The following is a 15,494-nucleotide window of genomic DNA, read 5'->3' as shown; positions in this document are numbered from 1 at the left end:
GCTGTCTGTCTGTTGCAGTCACAACAACCTGGAGCTCAACATGCTGTATTACAACTGTATACATCCAGAGTGAGAAAAAGGGCTCAGAAAATCACTTTGGATCCAAGCCATCTCCTTTTTGAACGTTTGCCATATGGTCGGCGCTAGGACAGCCAGGCACAAGAACAGTTTCTTTCCCCAGGCAGTCTACCTCATGAACAGTTAAATGTTCTCCCATTGTGCAATAAAATGTGCAATAAGCTTATACGTATCACCCTACATTCTAGTATATCCCTACAACTTTACTTTTTATTCTATTTATATCCTATTTTATCTATAGCACACCTGTACATATTTATACTTTTTTTTACATACATATGTGTATTTTGTTCACATCTTATTTTTATTATCTGTGTGTTGTTGTTGTCTCTGTGTACTGGAAGCTTGTGACACTAAAACAAATTCCTTGTATGTGCAAGCATACTTGGCAATAAAGCTCTTTATGACTTCTTCAGTGGCACTCCAGGAACAGGTTTAGGCACCCTGATCTAGTCCATTATGTTATACATTATTTATATAAAAACATGTTTACCCCTCAATCGTGTTTCCTCACGACAGCAGTTTGGTTAGGCAGTAGCTTCTTACCACCACCCCAATGCCCACCAGTTTAAGTCCCTGTCCTGCAAGGAAATTACATATGACATCCTTATCTCATCCTCTCCCAGTAGACTGTGGCTCTCCGTCTTCCTTCTTCCAACCGCTCAGGCAGGGACATGTGCCAAGAACCTTGTTTTATCATGTTTCAGTTAAATTAAGAAAATTTGTATGCACAGTAGTCAACATTTGAAGTGGATTAAAACCTTTCATCAAAATTGTCCTAAAACCAAAACAATACCCGTTCTTGTATTAATACAACTTTGATGAAGTTTTTTGATCCACTTCAAGTGATGAATACTGTACTTCATTATTCTGTCTCCAAGTCTTTCTTGCAGAACTGATCTGGATCTTTATTTTAAAGTAAAAAACATGGTAACTTTACATTAATTACTCAAGCGTTACCTCATCACAATGCAAGAACTATATATAACATAAAACAACAGCAGTGATTGGGTCTAACTTTTTTAATGCAAGCACTAAAACATTTCCATTGAATCATAAAATAAAACCAAACACTAAACCATTTCCATTGAATCATAAAATAAAACCAAACACTAAAACATTTCCATTGAATCATAAAATAAAACCAAACATAATCTCTAAAATTAAACAATGTCACGGTTGTGTCAGGAGGAAGGTGAAGGAGACAATTGGTGCAAACCAAACTCTCAGTTTAATAACAAAAGGCAGAAAGACAATGGGAAACACAATGTAGAGTATCTGTGACCGGACAAACAAACACTGAACAGGCTGGGGCTTAAATACAAGACAAACGAGGGTAATTAACTAGACACGGGTGATACAGGTAAACTAATAATTAAACAATGAGCAAGGGAACTAATGAACACAGGAACATGACCAAATAAGGAATAACAAGAACCAAACAGGAAACACAAAGAAAACTTTGACAAAACAAACTGAACATGTGACATTACTCCCCCCTCCCGAAAGGCACATCCCGAGCCGTAACAATTCCACCGGGGAGGGGGGGTGGGCGCCCTGGAGGCTGGTGCAGGACAGGGACAAGGAAGGCCTCCAGGGCGGATCAGGCAGTTCAGGAGGCCATGGCAGAGCAGGCAGCTCGGGGAGCCATGGCGGGTCAGACAGTTCAGGGGGCCATGGCGGATTAGGCAGACCAGGAGGCCATGGCGGAGCAGACAGTTCAAGAGGCCATGGCAGAGCAGCCTCCGAGGGCGCGGCCCCGGCCCCCGCCCCCGCCTCTACGGCTGGAGCCCTACTAGCATGTAGCACACACTTCTGGAATAAAATGATTTACTCTTTTACAAAATGTCTATTAACATGCCATTTCTCTTCTCTTTTTCATTTGTGCTAAAACTGGTTCCTGTGTAAACAACAGCTGCAGCGATCACCAAAGTCAGACAATTTTTGCCTTTTTTGAAACAGAACATAGGCTTCCAGCTCAGTGATGACAGCCGTATCAACAAGTTTTCTATCCACGCCACACTTTTGATATGCCTCAGTTTTGCTTGCTCTTTTTGACAAAGCTTAGGACCTTTTTTTGTAACCAGCTATTACTTGCTGGTAAAAATAATGACAAAGAACAACTTTGTTTCATTAATTACGTACTTTTAATTCAGCAATGTCACTCAAAGCATTGTTATACCACTAAAATGTATCAAAATGTATTTACAGGAAACCTCTGCTGAATGTGTGCGACATTAGAGCCGTGAGATGGTACTTCATGAGAAACCATCGTCAACCACATAAACGTCTTCTCACCAGACAGTTCATGATTAGTTTTGTTGTGAAGCTCTTTCTACACAGTTTAGCAGGTGTATGGCTTCTCTCTGGTGTGAATTCTCATGTGCCTGTTAAAGCTTCCTTGCTGAGTGAAACTGATTCCACACTGAGAGCATGCGTAAGGCTTCTCGCCAGTGTGGATGCTCATGTGGCTTTTAAGGGTTCCTTTTACTGAAAAACATTTTCCACACTGTTGACAGTTGAAAGGCTTCTCTCCCGTGTGAATCCTCATGTGGACTTTAAGGTTTCCATGTTCAATGAAACATTTTCCACACCGCTGGCAAACGAAAGGCTTCTCTCCGTCATGAATCCTCATGTGGACTTTAAGGTTTCCATGTTGAGTGAAACTCTTTCCACACTGTTGGCAGGTGAAAGGCTTCTCTCCTGTGTGAATTCTTATATGGACATTAAGAGTTTGTCTGTGTGTAAAACTCCTTCCACAATGAGGGCAGATGTAAGACTGCTCTCCAGTGTGAATTCTCATGTGGCTTTTAAGGTCTCCTTTTCGAATGAATCTATTTCCACACAGTTTGCAGGTGTATGACTTCTCTCCAGTGTGAATTCTCATGTGGCTTTTAAGGTCTCCTATTCGAATGAAACCATTTCCACACAGTTTGCAGATGTATGACTTCTCTCCAGTGTGAATTTTCATGTGCCTGGTAAGGCTTTCTTTTCGATTGAAACTATTTCCACACAGTTTGCAGATGTATGGCCTCTCTCCAGTGTGAATCCTCATGTGGATTTTAAGGTTTCCTCGTTGATCAAAACTCTGTCCACACTCTTGGCAAGTGAAAAGACTTCTAGTTCCAGTCTTTTGAGCTTTTTTTTGTGAGGAAGTCTTTCCAGTCTGTGGGCAACTAAATGATGTTTGTCCAGTTATGAAATCATGTTTCTTATACTGATCTTTATCTTGCATTTCATTCAGTTCTTCACTTTCCTCTTTCAGCGTCATCACGTCTAGGATGAAAAGAGACAGATGCAAGTTAACCCCTGTTTAAAAGCAACAGAAAGCAACAATGGCTGAATCTGCCATTCATGTCTAAAACTGGGCTGTCAAACTCAGCATGTGGAGGGTCACAGTCCTGCGTAGTTTAACTTCAACCTGCTCCAACGCTTACCAACACCAGTACTTGAAAACAAAAGGTAGAAGATCTTAATTCAGGTGTTCAGTTAGAGTTGAAACTAAACTCTGCAGGGCTGCGAGTTTGACATTCCTGGTCTAAATCATCGAACATTGTTGAAAGGACAATATTTTAGTTTTGCAGAGAAACTATATTTGTAAACAATATCAGTAAGGATTTAAGCCCAATTTTAACATGGAAGCTTTGCTCTCTCCTAGAGCTGTTATATCTTCAAAAACATAGACCACAGCATTCACTTGGATAGCTTGAGAATTTTGTAGGCACTTGTGGACAAGAATTAGTATGATATATGTCCTATCTCTTCGACTGCTACCACTTTGTGTAAACAAACAAAAACAAACAAAAAAAAGAACATCTCATCAAAAACAAGTATGGAGTGCCACAGGGCTCAGTATTAGGTCTTCTGTTTCTCATGTATATATAGGTCCTCTGAGAGACATTATCATTAGATTTCACTATCATGCCAGTCACAGTTTTATTATTTCTTCACAACCTGAAGAAACAACACAATTCTCCAAGTTAACAGGGTGTATTGAAAATATAAAATGTGAGATGGCTAGTAATTTACTTGCAATTAATTATTTCTATGGAAAATTTTTAATTCTCAATTCTGGTTTTGTAGAACAGCCTTCTTACATGCTAGAAATGCTGCAGGGTCAACAAATAAGTTCTAGTTTGTTTAAAATACAGTGGCTAGAGAGCTTATAAGACACTGGGCCTCATTTACGAAATGGATGTACGACAGGAAATTGGGCATACGGTCATTTCAAAGCAAAACTTGGAATTTATCAATATGGACGTGAGTGGTGGCTACGATCAAATCTCACGTCTGGTCTCAGCTCGTGTACGCATGTTTTTTCTAGCCTGAACTTGCGTGCAGCGCTTCTGTGAACGGAGAAAACAGAAATTAAGTCTATAAAAGGAATAAAACAAATAGGACCACACAAAACATATAATAGGCTATAATATAATTAACAGATTAACAAAAGGGAAAAAAAACTGCAACAAGTATAGGCTACGCTCGTTTTTGTGTCACTCTTAATGCATTTTATTTATTTTCTTTATATCTCTATTTGATTTAATCTATCTGATTGCACAGGTGCCTCACACACACACAAACAACATTAGTAATAGCCAGAGTTGGGTATAACGCGTTACATAGTAACAAATGCAGTGTTAAAAAAACACAAAGTAAAAATCATGTATGCCCTATTATAAATCACCGGAGAATGAGAGCTAAAATGCAGATGAGTCCTTCAACATTTAGATGCAATGAAAGCATCATATTTCAAAATGTTGCACTTGCATTTTAGTCTGGCATTATAGTTTGTGAATGTGTACAAGGTTATGTCACAATAACACTAATATAAGTAAAAATAAATGACTCCTCAGCTGGACTAAGCCGCGTCGCATCTTCTTCTTTTTCTGAGGTAATCCAAAGCTTATTCCTTACAGGGCATCTTCTTCCAAAAACGAAAAGTAGCCGAGATGAACTTGAATGTTCATGCTTTGTTTACGGAGGTGATGTGGATGCTAATATATTTGCGCATCTTAAGCCTGGTTTCGCATGGATGATGGCACGCGATGTGCATGATGACATTATAGGTGAGCTCAGACGGGAAAGACTGTACCTCGTGTTGGTTTCATACGGATTATTTTAACAGAGAATATTTGTTTTCGACATAACTTCCTTCATTTAAAAATAGACACTTCAAGTTTTCTTTAGATATATTTAAGAAAAAAAAGTGATCGTTCAAGTTGCTGTTTTAATACTTATGTAATTTTTCAGTCAATATTAAATTAATGAAAGAACTATGAGTTTCACTTGGTAGTGTGTTGTTTAGGTTTGATAACTTGAAAAGTAAGATAAACTTGAAAGTAACTTGAAAGTAAAGTAATTAGTAATCAGTAATGTAATCAAATTATCATTCAGCCAAAAATAAGACCATTAGTGTCCTGTAGCCACAGCATGTCATTTGGCATGGCAGTCCACTCCAGAATCTGTCCACTGATTTTTACACTGTTTACTATCAGATCCTCCTGTCAACCTTCATGGCAAAGGGCATTTTTAGGAACCACATTTCAATGGTTCAAGTCTTACCTCCTCTGAGGTAGATGCTTCAGGGTGTCTTGGAGGGGTGAGGTGTCCAAGTCGCAACATCTAGCTACTGGGGTGCCTCAAGGCTCAGTGCTTGGACCTCTTATCTTCTCCATCTGCACATCATCACTAAGATCTGTCACTCAGAAACATAGCTTTTCTTATCACTGCTATGCTAATGATACACAACTCTACCTCTCATTCCAGCTTGATGTGACCATAGCTTCTTGTTGGATGAAGGACCATCACTTTCAACTTAACCCAGCCAAGACAGAATTGCTTGTGATTTTGGCCAACCCAACGTTTCATCACAACTTCACCATACATTATAACTCATTCCAAGACAGCCAGGAACCTTGGAGTTGTGATTAATGATCAGTTGAACTTAACAGACCACACTGCTATAACTGCCTGATGCAGCAGATTTGCCTTAATACAACATTAGGAAGATCAGGCCCTTCCTGTCAGAACATGCTACACAACTCCTTGTTCTATCTAGGCTGGACTATTGCAATGCTCCCTGGACAGGTCTTCCAGCCAATTCTATCAAACCTCTGCAACTAATCCAGAATGCGGCAATGAGAGAGGTCTTTAATGAGCCAAAAAGAGTGCACATCACATGTCTGTTCATCACTTTGCAATGGTTGCCAATAACTAGTCGCATCAAATTGAAGGCACTGATGTTTGCCTACAGAACAACCACTGGCTTTGCACCCCAAACCTAAACTCACTACTTCAGACTTATGTGCCCTCCGGAGGCTTGTGTTCTGCATATAAACGGTGCATTGTTAAAGATGTAGGAAAGTATTTTTTCATGTCATGGCTACACACTTGGGTGTGCCTTGTATTACATTTATCCTTGTAAATATTTTTTTACGGGCCAGAAGGGTGTGTTTAGGCGTGTTTGTGCTGTTTAAAAAAAATATTCAATCAACTATCATAAACTATATATCATTTGAAAGATAAAACACTCAAGATCCATGTTCTGAGCTTGTTTTTTAAATAAATACACCAGAGAGGAAAGGATTAACATAAATGCTGAAGGACCGGCCATTTAAACATGTACAAAGTGAACGGGAGTCCTTACGTTTACTATCGCCTATAGTTCTGGCCAGCTCTGACTATTCCAAGAAACACCAGCACACATTTCAAGGTAAGGGTCCACTCTTCAAAATGCATCCCACTTTTTAATCCAAAACAATGAAAAAATAGGGGGAAAAACGAAAGATCCTCCTTTGTTTACATGAGCGATTCGAGTTATAGTTGTCGACAACGTTCATTTTCAAAGAAATATCGATTCTAATTCGTATTCCAGCGTTGAAGGAGAAGGAGCCAGTCAGTCCCTGCTGTGTCCCCTAGCACCTCACAGAAAAGATGGCATAATGTGGATGAGGATGACATTGGGCCTCCCAAGCCTGTGTTTAGGCCTGCTCATGAACTTGGGCCACAGTTGGTGACAACTGCATCATACACAGCACTGCAGTTGTTTCAGCTTTTCTTTTCTTCATCTGTGCTGCAAACCATCATTCAGCACACAAATGCCTATGGATCCAAAAATCAGCAGGGAAGAGACAAGCCATGGCATAACATCTCTGTAGAAGACTTGAAGTCTTACCTGGCACTTGTTGTGTACATGGGTCTTGTGAAGGTCTCTGCTGTGACTGATTATTGGAGGAGGTCTCAAAGCTATAGTGTTCCCCTTCCTGCTAAGATCATGTCTTGTAGGAAGTTTCTGAACATCACAAACGCTCTTCATCTTAACGATCCTCAGGATGATGAAGAAAATGAAAAAAAGAAGGGAACAGCAGCCTACGACCGCTTGGGGAAGATCAAGCCTCTCTATGACAACACGAGGGATGCCTGCAGAACATTTTTTCATCCAAATCAGAACATCTCCATGAGAGAATGGTGGCATCAAAGGCGAGGTCTGGACTCAAGCAATACATGAAGAACAAACCCACTAAATGGGGCTACAAGCTTTTTGTCTTGGCAGACTCACTAAGTGGTTACACCTATGAGTTCTTTGTGCATGCCATCTCAGAATGGGCTGAGCTATGAGTCTGTCATGTCACTCATAGATGAAAAGATGTTGGGCACTGGTTACAAGCTGTACATTGACAACATTTACACCAGTCCCATGCTTTTCAGAGACCTCCTCTCTAAGAGGATTTGGGCATGTGGCACCATTCGTCCAAACAGGATCGGTTTCCCAAAGACAACCACCAACAGACTGCCGCGGAATGCTCCACGAGGGTCCATGCGATGGCTCAGAGAGGATGAGCTGCTGTTTGTGGAATGGAAAGACACCCGGGAAGTACTGATGTGTTCTACATCCCACAAAGCATATGAAGGTGACACAGTGCAAAGGAGGGTGAAGAACAATGATGGGCAGTGGTCTCAAGTGCATGTGCCTATTCCAGGTGCTGTGCTGGACTACAACAGGTTCATGGGGGGAGTGGACCTGTCCGATGCCCTCATTGGATACTACAAAGTGCTCCACAAGACACGGAAGTGGTATAGGACCTTCTTTTACCACTTTGTAGATATTGCTGTTGTCAATGCCTTAATTTTGCATCAGCATCTGGCCAGAGCAGCTGCTCCTCAGGCTTCAAAAGTGGATTGCCACAATCCGAAGCACGTCACAGATGACAGCACTGCTGGACAGCTAAAGTGTAAGCTTTGCCATCAGAAGACACCAGTCGTGTGTGCAACCTGTGAGGTGCCACTGTGTTTTTTACCAAAACAGGACTGTTACAATGACTGGCATGAGCAGGGTGGGAAATATTAATTGTTTTTTTTTATCATGCGTGAACTGTTTTTAGTTTACATGTTACATTGTTCAAAAAGTTCAAATCTAATAGTTGTTCCAGAAATGTTTCCAAGTTTAGATGATACATCAGACCCTGAAAAATAGTTCTGAGGAGGGAGATGAAGGGAGGGAAGCCATTGCTGGTGTGAGACTGTAACAGCGAGGGATGCATGACCAGTAAGTTTTGATCCTGATTCTTTCTGTTATAGGGAGCTTTTGTGTTCCATCTAATGCACACATTAGAAAACAAGATTTCCTAGGCTTGAAACCCATAGCTTTAATTTATTCTAATTTCCTTACACACTTTTTGCTCTCTTTTTCCCTCTTATCTGCAGTGGGTGTCTTCTGAGTCGGCGCAGTTGAAGCAAGTGTGACAGGCTGGCATGAGGCAGTATAGGTTAGTTTTCACACATACACACACACACACACACACACACACACACGTGTATACACCGTGTTGCAAATTTGATTTGTTCTGCTTCCATACTTTCCCACTTTCCCGTCTTTCAGTGGCTTTGTTTTCCAGTCGGTTAGAGGACAAACCTTCTTAGTGACTGCCTCGAGTGTCTTCCTATACTTTGTAAAAGTTGCTTTAGTTTTTCAGTAACTGGATAATTATCATAATTAGCAGTTTACTGTTTTAGACTTACTTGAACGAAAAACTGTTACAGTTACAAATGCTGTAAAAAAATTATTTTGCATGTTCATCTGAAAGCACGTGATGAGGATTTCCTGCTGATTATAGAACCGGCTTTACTAACAAAATGTGCATGACAATCGCATTCGATTAATCGTGCAGCCCTACTTGTAATCGTGATAACTGATCTCTGGCTAATTTGGTTCTTCAAAACGAATTTGCGTATCTGATTAAAATATCTGGATTTAGTCGTCGCGTTCTCGTGTTCCCTGTAAAGGGCAGATGTATCGATACTCGAAACCACGATCAGCAATGCAGCGATTGGCTAGCGGCGAGACAGCAATGTAATGACGTCATAAAATTAAAAAAGACACCTGACGAAAAACGTGACACATTTCTGGACCTTTATAAGGAAACAGCCAAGCGAACAAAACTACATAAATGTTATGATAGATACTGTTTTTATTATTTTATATTTTTTACATGATTCCCAATTATTTAAATTCACGATTTCTAGTATTTGTACAGGTTTTATATTTTCAGTTCAATGTTGTAATTAACAATTCATGTAATTTTATCTTTGAAGCGGATTTGTTATGTGAAAGCATTAATTAAAATTTCTTTAGTATCTGCGTCTCCTGCAGTTCCATCAAGCCACTCCCACAATATCTGTCAGCACTCAAATTAATGCACGACTCTAGCATGTGTGTAAGACTCCAATACAATTATAAAGTTATTATTTTATCACGAATACATCTTTCAGTGAGTAAACCCGGCTGTGTCTATAGTATTAAAGATTACACAACATTATAATATTATTTTCAAATTCATTTTTTTATTATTATTTTAAATTGTCCCTGGATTAGTAGGATACTCTTGTAATAAAGTAACGGACAGATCATCAACAATCACATCCAGCTAACGGAGTTAGCGACGTATGAAGAACGGGCCCCAGATCCAGCCTCCACACCAGACTTTTTGTGAACTATAGTTGCAGTTTGCTCTAGGTTTTTTTCGTACTACACTTTTTTTTGGATTACTTAATTCATACCAGGTTTGTTTGTTTTTTTACATTATTTTTAAAAACATTTTTAAAAATGTTGAACTACAACATTACCTAATAGCAACCAAAATACGAAGAAAGGGCCCCGGGTGTCATCAGAGAGCGGTGATTCGAGCGATTCGACTCACTGAGTCATTTCAAGAAGCCATTGATTCAGTTGACTCGCCGTTTCTCCATCATCACTACTCGCCAGTGACTTATTGAGTGTTTATGATCAACTGGTTCACGGTAAAGATACCCAAATGAGACTCACCTTTCCTGTTGCTTGTGAATGGATGCACTGTACAAGTACAACATGTTAGAGAAAGCATTACAATGCTACATTCAATAACAACTCATTCGTTTTTACAGTTGCTGTAAAAACAACCAAATGGACTGAATGAGTCATATCTATTTAAACCATTTAAATGCTTTAAACTCACTAACCTTTCTTCACCAGAATCACATCAGATGCAGGAGCCTGGTGCAGCCCTATGATGTCACACCACAAAACCAAAATAAAAGTCCCGTTCACACGCTGATCTCTAAAATCAGAAAATGACACACAAATAATGTAAATAATAACATTTATGAGAACAGAGTTTATTTCTTGTTTATATATATATATATATATATGTTAAATTCATGTGCATGTTAAAATATTAGGAACTACAAATACAATTATTAATGGTGATTAATCGCATCCAAAATAAGTTTTTGTTTACATAATATGTGCGTGTACTGTGTATATTTATTATGTATATATCAAATACAAACACATACATGTATATATTTAAGAAAAATATATTATTGTATATAATTTATATGAATATAAATATGTACGCATTTTAAATATATATACTGTATGTGTGTGTATTTATATATACGTAATAAATATACACAGTACACACACATATATATTATGTAAACTATTTATTTTGAATGCGATTAATGGTGATTGATCTTTTCCCAGCACTAATAAAAATGAAATGTATTTAGTAAGTAACTTAGTTACTAGCACGATGGGAATGAGCAACAGATTGCATTTCTTTAGTATCTAACTTGGGTTAGTATCCGTCACATGCATGACATTTTTCAACTTTAGCTTATTTGTGTAATACTTTAATCACAAAAGTATTGCAAACATTTCTGAAAGGTCGTTTCGTTGCTTTGTAACATAGCTGGACAGTGTTGGGGATAGTTACTTTTAAAAGTAATTCATGACAACACTGCATTACTCTTTAAAAGAAAAACAAGTAATTTGATTACTTTTTATGGATTACGTTACTTTTGTGGTACTTTTTGTCACCTGGGCTGGATTATTTTATTTTGTTGTATATTTTTAGTAACTGTAAAGGCCCTTTGTGTATCGGTGAATAAATGCGAAAACAAAGTAACTTATTTGAAAAGGTAATCAGATATTTCATTGTAATTTTTACACAAACAAAGTGGTCATAAACATATTAGGACATAAACCATATTAATTTCTTGTACACAAAAGCCTATGTAACTCTCAAGCTATCCATGAGAATGTTGTGATCTATGCATAGCTTTGGAAAAATATAACTTTAGTGAGTACTGTTTCTGTTTTACAATGGGGCTTAGATCCTGACTGGTATTGTTCACAAATACAATTTTTCAGCATTGTTGAAAGGACAATCTTTTTAAAAATATTTTAGACCAGGGATGTCACAAATCTGCATAGTTTAGCTCAAACTCTAATTGAATCAATGTCTTCAAAATTACTTGAAAACTACAAGCAGATTGGATCTAAACTTTGCAGGACTGTGTCCCTCCACATGCGGAGTTTGACACTTCTTAATAAATGGCAGCGTCATTGTTGCTCTCTTTCCTTCTGTTGCTTTTAAACAGGGTTTAACTTGTATTTGTCTCTTTTCATCCTAGACCTGATGGCGCTGATAGAGGAGAGTAAAGATCGGTATAAGAATCATGATTTCAGTACTGAAGAAAAATCTTTTAGTTGTTCACAGACTGAAGAGACTTTGTCGCAAAAAACCCCTCAAAAGACTCGAATTAGAAAACGTGTCATCTGCTCAGAGTGTGGAAAGTGGATAAGCAATCAAAGAAACCTTGCTGTCCACATGAGGGTTCACACCGGAGAGAAGCCTTTCACCTGCCCTCAGTGTGGAAACAGTTTCACTCAGCAGGGAAGCTTTGTTAGACACATGAGAGTTCACACCGGAGAGAAGCCTTACAGCTGTGAACTGTGCGGAAAGAGCTTCTCAGCACAACTAAACCTTGACTATCACATGAACAGTCACACTGGTGAAAAGCCATTTTCATGGGATCACAGTGTGGAAAGCGCTTCAGACATAAAGCAACCATTAAAAATCACAAGAAGATTCATTCGAGACAGGAGCGTTTTATATGTCGTCAGTGTGGAAGGAGTTTCACAGACGCAAATCACCTTAAGAATCACGTAATAACTCACACTGGAGAGAAGCCTTGCATGTGCGCTCACCGTGGAAAGGGTTTCACAAACAAAAGAACTCTTAAGGTTCACATGATAATTCACACAGGAGAGAGGCCTTTCGCCTGCCTTGAGTGTGGACAGAGTTTCAAATTGAAAGCATCCCTTCAGACTCACATGAGACCCAATGTGTGGAAAGAGTTGCAAACGTAAAGGAAACCTTAAGCTTCACATGAGGCTTCACACTGGAGAGAGACCTTAAATGTGTACTCCGTGTATCCTTTTGATCAGGAATGGGCAAACTGTTTTGTAAATCCTATGCATTCTTCAAGATATGGACAGTTTTCAGCTCTGGTATTGGTCCATTTAATATAGTATATTTTGTTAGGGAACAGTCTCTGGCTTGCCTTGTTTTTAAAAGGGAGCTTGTTGTTGTTAAAATTGAACAAAATTAAATTATTGAGCAAGTACATAAAACTGTCACCTCATTTTAGGCCGATTCACATCAGTGATAATTATTTATTATTTGAGCTGCTGGGTCAGATTTTGCAGAAAATGTCTTGCGCAAAGATGAATGGCATAAAACGGTAAAAATGGTCCATAAACCGAGAGAAGCTTCTCTGTCTATTACAGCATGTAATTATAATTCAATTCAATTTTTTCAATTCAAGTTTATTTGTATAGCGCTTTTCACGATATACAAATCGCTGCAAAGCAGCTTTACAGGAAATTAAGTTTCTGTGTCAGTGTCAGTGGTGACTACGTCAAATTGATGTACATATGGCAGAAATATACAGTAAAATTCAGTTAAAGACATATTAAAACAGACGATGAGCACTATTAACAGCAATTATTATATGATGCAATCAAACTTATAGCAAAATGTGGTAGTTCTGTATGTTGTTTCAGGGTTGGCATCATCTGAGGTCCTCTGAGGGAGTTGCATCATCTCTTCTCAGGTGTTCTGGATCCAAACTGAAGCTTGTGTAAATCCTAGTAACCACGGGATGCCAATCCCAGCAGAAACAGAGAAACACATAAGAGACATAATTAGGGTAGCTACTGTTCCAACTAAGTAAAATTGATTTGTTTAACCCAAACTAAAGAATAATAATGTGCATTTGATCAGATATGACTGCAGTACAAGATTATGAGATGCATTATTTGAATGCTTGGCCAAAGAGATGTCTTTAATCTAGATTTAAACAGAGAGAGTGTGTCTGAACCCCGAACGGTATCAGGAAGGCTATTCCAGAGTTTGGGAGCCAAATGCGACAAAGCTCTACCTCCTTTAGTGGACTTTGCTATCCTAGGTACTACCAAAAGTCCAGAGTTTTGCGACCTTAGGGAGCGTGATGGATTGTAGCGTGGAAGAAGACTAGTTAGGTACGCAGGAGCTAACCCATTAAGGGCCTTATAGGTAATCTGTCTTATTCGAATTTAATAGGACAAAATTATTGGTCATCTTTTACATATTTAACATACTTTGTTAGTTTAGATAATTTAGAAGTTTCATCTGGTCTTGTTGAGATATATAGTTGAGTATCATCGGCATAACAGTGGAAACTAATCCCGTATTTTCTAATAATATTACCAAGGGGCAACATGCATATCGAAAATAGCAGAGGACCTAGGACAGATCCTTGTGGCACTCCATATTTTACTGGTGATATTTGAGATGACTCCCCATTTAAATAAACAAAATTGAAGCGATCGGACAGGTAGGATCTAAACCATCTTAAAGCCTGCCCTTGAATACCTGTATAGTTTTGTAATCGATCTATGAGTATATCATGGTCTATGGCAGGGGTCGGGAACTTTTTTTGACCAAAGAGACAATTTTTTTATTTTTGGTTAATGCATTTTTTCCAAAAGAGCCTCTCTCTCTCTATATATATATATATAGTTTAATATTATATAAAATGCATGTTTTTTTCAATAACATTTTAATAATAGTACATTTTTGGACCATGGAAACTAAAATACACAAATATGCAACTAACCGTCAAAAATTGTGCATGGCTTTTACTGTGAGGTTGATTTACAGGGGGATGAATTATCTTCAGAGTTCTCTCTCTCTCTTTCTATGTGTGTGTGTGTGTGTGTGAGAGAGAGAGAGAGAGAGAGACTCGAGTGAGTGAAGAATAATGCACAGTGCATGTTGACCGTATTTATGTGAATACACACCAGTGCAGGCATTTTGACACTCCGTGTTTTGACTGTTTTAGGACCTCGCGCGCCAAAAACATGCAGTCAGAAGCGGATTAAGTTCCATTTCGCGGCTTTAAGTTTTTAATACTGTCTGCCTTCAAGAATGTCCCGCTCTTTACTGTCTCATTCATTCACGTTCCTTTATTAATAACGCTAACAGTCCCACCCGCTGAAAGCTGCGCGGAAAAAGTCAAAGTAACCAGCTAAATGTTTCATACTGGCTCTTGGCATAGGAGAACACCATCTTCTATAAAACAAAGTATGTTTCAGTCCTGTCACTTTTTTTTTTTTTTACATACTTTTAAATTTTTTCTGCTGTTTAAAAAAATCTTTCTTTTTGCTATTTCCACAAACAAGCTACATAGCAGCTTGAATCGGAGTTTATTAGCTCTACGTTATCAGTTTGCTGTCGTGACTCTCGCGAACAGCACTGAACGCGCACTTTGGCCGATACAAAAAATGTATTATTATTTTAAACCATTTATCAGCTTATGTAGGCTCTACAACAAAGGAATTGCTGATCTCTAGTGATGTCTTATTTTTGTAATAGCTCATTTGTTGGTAAAGGGTGAGAGGTCTGGCGAGCCACATGATTTTTGTCAAAGAGCCAGGTGTGGTTCCCGGCCACTGGGTTAGGGGACAGAAAATATTGTTTGGTCAGTATAAAAGTAATAGAAGTCTATGGAAAGTCACACAATTCACAGAAACAAACGTGTGTGTGTGTGTG

At 38.6% G+C, this 15,494-nt stretch overlaps 2 protein-coding genes across 4 annotated transcripts in view; both read right to left on the bottom strand.

The window, feature by feature from the left end:
• Positions 1-10,629, bottom strand: part of LOC107571293 (gastrula zinc finger protein XlCGF8.2DB-like) — a 42,869-nt gene extending 32,240 nt beyond the window's left edge. The window contains exons 1-2 of one of the 3 annotated variants that reach the window (XM_016257610.1): positions 10,573-10,629; positions 10,201-10,426 (exon numbers count right to left, since the gene is read on the bottom strand). The gene's annotated coding sequence lies outside the window, so the exon portion shown is untranslated. Of the gene's footprint in view, positions 1-10,200; positions 10,508-10,572 lie in introns of those variants that run through there. The other 2 variants (XM_016257612.1, XM_016257609.1) reach the window with 2 other exon arrangements.
• Positions 1,799-3,349, bottom strand: LOC107571285 (gastrula zinc finger protein XlCGF8.2DB-like). Its single transcript, XM_016257602.1, has one exon. It carries the CDS (start codon positions 3,347-3,349, stop codon positions 2,423-2,425), a length of 927 nt encoding a protein of 308 aa, XP_016113088.1. The 3' UTR covers positions 1,799-2,422.
• Positions 10,630-15,494: the final 4,865 nt, after the last annotated feature.

Source organism: Sinocyclocheilus grahami, unplaced genomic scaffold, assembly GCF_001515645.1.
Source record: "Sinocyclocheilus grahami isolate Dianchi unplaced genomic scaffold, SAMN03320097.WGS_v1.1 scaffold1577.1, whole genome shotgun sequence".
Lineage (NCBI taxonomy): Eukaryota > Metazoa > Chordata > Actinopteri > Cypriniformes > Cyprinidae > Sinocyclocheilus > Sinocyclocheilus grahami.
Note: the sequence above shows the minus strand (reverse complement) of the source record. Positions and strands in the feature narration are given on the sequence as shown.